The 4,800-nt window shown below is 38.6% G+C and overlaps 1 protein-coding gene across 1 annotated transcript in view; it reads left to right on the top strand.

The window, feature by feature from the left end:
- LOC122720398 overlaps nt 1-2,592 on the top strand; it is a 282,956-nt gene extending 280,364 nt beyond the window's left edge. Inside the window, exons 18-19 of the mRNA XM_043947100.1 lie at nt 979-1,196; nt 1,639-2,592. Of these exons, the coding sequence (XP_043803035.1) occupies nt 979-1,196; nt 1,639-1,914 (494 nt within the window). The 3' untranslated portion in view covers nt 1,915-2,592. The remainder of the gene's footprint in view (nt 1-978; nt 1,197-1,638) is intronic.
- Nucleotides 2,593-4,800: the final 2,208 nt, after the last annotated feature.

The raw sequence follows: 4,800 nt of genomic DNA on the forward strand, positions 1-4,800 counted from the left end.
TTCATTACCTTTCCATGTAAAAATTACGATGACGATTGAGCAAACAGAGGCCAACACTCGGGGTCTCCCATTTTTTTCTTCTTATCTGGTATGATGGCACCTCACGCTACCCTCTTAATCACCCTAACATCGTCCTCGATCATTATTTTCCTGCGGCACTCCTGTCAGGTTCGTGCGTCTGTCAATGAGCTAAACGCATCACTCGTTTCATCGAAAGAACCAAGTTGTCGCGTTTGCGAGTTAATCGAACTCTTTTATCTTCTTATCACTTCAGCACGAACCACTCGCAGAAGAAACCGTAACCGATCCCATATTTCAGACAAAATCCTCATGCAGCGACTTGGGATTATTTTCTAGACTATAACTATAGCAAGCGATCATTGTTGTGCGATAAAAACGAACCTGCGATGTGACGATGCACTTGTTTTCCAAAAAAGAAAGAAAAAAAAAAAAAAGAAAAGAAAAAAGAAAAGAAAATTATAAAAAAAAAAAAAAAAGAAACAATCTTACTCAACCACAGGCCAACCCAAATCGCTGTCCGAAGCTTTCCTGGCGCTACTTACATATACGCTCTCGCCACATTCTCACATTTTATTGTATATGAATCCCGCACACCTGTCAAGAATTACGTAAATTAGTTACATCTTTTCTTCTGTAACAAAAAAGCTTTTGTACAAAAACTCGCGCTCGAGTTGACGAGCTTCGGCCAAGATCTTGGGTTGATCGAACTTTTTTTTATTTGGCCTTCTTGTCTTCCGATGGTTTTCCGTTCTTCGAACAAAACCTGTCTTCTCGAGACTGTTCTTGTACAATACTACAATGTATCGATATCGAATAAAAGAAATTGTGTCTCGAGAACAGGATGAAAGCTGTTGGAAATCGAGAAAAGCAAAGATATAATAAGAGAGAAATGAAAGAAAAAAAAAAGGAGAATACATGTAGACAGGCTTAAATGGACCGTCTATGTCCTATCTTCAGGAGTGGACACCAGTGGTCCGGCTCACGGGGGTGCGGTGGGTACGGGTCAGGGTAACACGAGTGGTAGCGGTACCGCCAGTGGCCAGAGCGAGGATCTCTACACACTGGAGGCCGAGATCACGGAACTCCAGAGAGAGAATGCTCGGGTCGAATCGCAGGTGCTGCGCTTGCGCTCCGATATCACCGCCATGGAGAACCAGCTGAAACAAGGTGAAAAGGTCAGTACGCTTGTACTCAGTCGGTAATCGATTATGTACCATCCGCTGATAGAAATGGCAGAGAGATTTCCGGTTGCCAATTATACAGAACATGGTCCAATTTGGACCTAAAAGTTTCATTTAGGAAGTGATTGTAGAGAAATTCTTGAGATTAAACATTGTACGTTAGAATATTGATCCATTTTAGGATTAAATGGGATGATATAAAGTTAAAATTCATAACAATTTTAGTCCAGATTGTGGATCCTGCATCATTTTACGTTAATTAAATTAATTTACGACTCGTGCGAAATATATTAACACGTAAATCGATACTTTTTCACAATTATTAGTTCGCATGTGTACATTTTCTTCTTCTTTCTTTTTTTTTTTATCTAACTTGTGTCAAAATACACATTTAATACAGCTGAATGTTTTTAAAAAAAGGTTCGTTTCTCCGCAGGAAACGGCGGCGACTGTTCAGCGAAACAACAATCTGACCGATTACTATCAATCGCTGCGCGAAAATATGATAACTTTGTTGGAGCACGTGCGAATACCGAACGCCCCAGGCGGACCGCAAGAGAAGATGAGCCACGAGAACTTCGACAGTTACCTGACGAAGCTGCAGACACTGTGCACCGCCGATGGTTATTGCGCGGACGAGGCGAACAGGCCGATATACGAGACGGTGAAGACCGCGCTGCAGGATTTCACGGTCCTACCGACACCCATCTGAGACCATCCTTAAAGCTCCATGATCGGATACAACGTGACAGGGACGTGTTTCATGCGGTGACTTCGTTATCATTGTGGCGGTGCTGAACGGTTACCATGATGTTTGACACGGATGTTTGCGTGCATGCCAACACTGAGGGGACAATTCGTGCGATAAACGTGAACACAAATCGTGTGTCGGTAAATGAGCAGAGGAAGAGACCTTCTGTCGGATAGATATTGTGTCAGGGTGTCTCTCCGTGTCAAGAGAGAAGAATTCACATGAACTTTTTAAGAATTATCGGGTGATCTGTTTGTGTACCAAGGGAAAACGGTGCTTTCGACTGTCGATAAATCGGCAATGAATATTGGACACATCGACGACTATTGTATAGACTGTTAGTAAATGTTTTAAAAAATGGTATCTAAGGGATATCCTCTGATGATCATTCAGTGCGATCTCGTAGAACCGTGCGGACTGACGTTGCTCATAGCGATATCTTTTGTATATAATGAACACGTAGGGCGTAAGAGCGTAGGATGTAAGATCAACTGCGAGAATCACAAAGACTCGTAGTAATCGTGATTGTAAATAGACGGAAGAGAATGCATTTATATAAATATATACATATATATATATATATATTATTCGACGAAAAAAAAAAGAAACGTTAATGTGGTTATCATTCTTAAGACATGTAAAGAGAGACGAAGATAATGAAGTACACAGAAGAGAACACGAATGATGATTAGCTTAGATGTATATCGAATCGTATCGCTCTTACCAGATAACTGTTACTAATCCGTTAAGCCATTAAACGTTTAAAAATACGAGAATGTGGAACCGCTACGATGCTGCTTCTGCTATCTAATGAAAAATGAAAAAAAAAAAAAAAGAAAAAAAAAACAAAAAGAAAAGAACCGATGGCTAATTATAAATTACTATTGCGTACTTATTACCGCTAGATATTATTATTACTATTGTCACTGTTACAACCACCGAAGATCGTTTCTAGGACTAATCCAATTATTATTATTGCTACCACTACTCTTACTATTGTCTGATATAGGATACTATAGCGACGAATATACCGGCGCATTTATATTATCAACGAGTCTACGAAACGGCGAAACACGTTGTCCATAGTGTGTACATAGTCGACAGAGAATATTACGAATATTATATTATGACGATTCGGTGGTGATTATCACCGATCCACTTGGCTAATTGTGCGTAAAGATGGCCGATGAGAGAGGAAATCCTGCGCGGGAAAATCACAAAATTCAATTCAACGGTACAATGTACACAGTGATCGTCGTGGATACAGGATTAATTATCAAAAATGTCAATCGTAAACACGGTGTATTTATCGAATTAAGTATCGAATCGGGCGTTGAAGGATGCATCGAGGATCGACGAGCTGAAACACGGGGATGATCCTCGTGCTCGTGAATCGTCGATCGATCAAGAGTGAGGGCGAAGGATACTCGTTCATTTTTTGTGCAATAGCTTGAGAAACGTTTCTACGTTTGTTTCTTTCGTCGATGAAGTTTGTTAATAATAAACAGATACACGCGTGCCTGGTACGCAGGTTGTGTCTGTGTAAATTGTTATTTTTTTGTTGATGCATCTACGTCCCCCTACATTGTAAGTTTTTTGATGAATCGCGAATTGCGCGCGAGGAATCGAGCGTGTAAATATCGATGAGTTCCCGCGCGTATTTCGCGAGAATATCTTCCGCCTCTTGAATAATCGATCGAGGGCTCGACGAAGGAGAGCATATATTTCTGACAATACACATCGTCGAATCAGTAGCGTTTCTGGTTCATTACTCCGGCATTGATACGTATACGAGAAAAATTATCTTTAACATTTATCAAGTAACACAGTGTGTTAATAACTCGAGTATTAGTTAACAAAAAAAAAAAAAAAAAGAAGAAGAGAAAACAAATGAAAATGTAGAAAGACGCGAGACGATCAAAGGGGACGAAGATATTTTGCGTGCAACGCTTATTATATTTTGCGGACTGAAATAATTTTGTTACAGTAGAACGAGGCGGTGTATATATAGGAAGTGGGCGAATACAGGAGATATTATACAGCGGAATCAATTATTCGTCTGTTTCGTGGACAGACGGGATGAAAGATATCGTGAGAAAAGGGACATACTTTAACCAAACACCGTGTAGTGAGAGTAATAATAAATTAAAGGAAAAAAAAAAAAAAAAGTATAGCGATAGTCGGCCGATGATTACGATTAATCTTCGACGTTATCATTATTCTTGTCATTGTCATTATCATTATAATTAACATCGTCACTGTGATTAGATCTATTTTTTTGCTCAACCACGAATCAAATACACACAAAGGGATGAACGGAGATATTTCACAGTCAACATGGCGCCCGTTCCTCCTCCCAACGAGTTATCATTCTGACGATATTATTGCTATTATTGCCATTATTACCACTATTGTCGTTACGTTCTCTCGTCATTATTATGATTATTATTGTTGCCGTTGATAAAGTTGTACGAATATATAAGTTCAATGACATGCTTTAAGTAAGTATAAATGTTACTCCGATTGAATAAAGGGTATTTATCGATGAATCTTGAAATTATTCCTTTTTGAAAGAAAAAAAGAAGATGGGGTTAGTTTTTTTCCTTATTTTGAAAAAATTAGAATCACGGGATATTTCTTAATTTTATGTTGCAACGAAATTTTCCAAAATTTTCCACTTGTTCGTTTTCATCCTTCAACACGATATTATTTTAATCGTATTGTAAATTTTAATACGCCGAATAAATTTCGATATGTATTGTTGGAATGAAATGGATAAAATTTTTCGATCAATATTTTTTATATATCTACATAATGGAAATGGATTATAAAGAAGAAACTCTCGAA

The sequence above is a fragment of the Apis laboriosa genome, unplaced genomic scaffold (assembly GCF_014066325.1).
Source record: "Apis laboriosa isolate Shangri-la unplaced genomic scaffold, ASM1406632v1 scaffold12_cov154, whole genome shotgun sequence".
Taxonomy (NCBI): Eukaryota; Metazoa; Arthropoda; class Insecta; order Hymenoptera; family Apidae; genus Apis; species Apis laboriosa.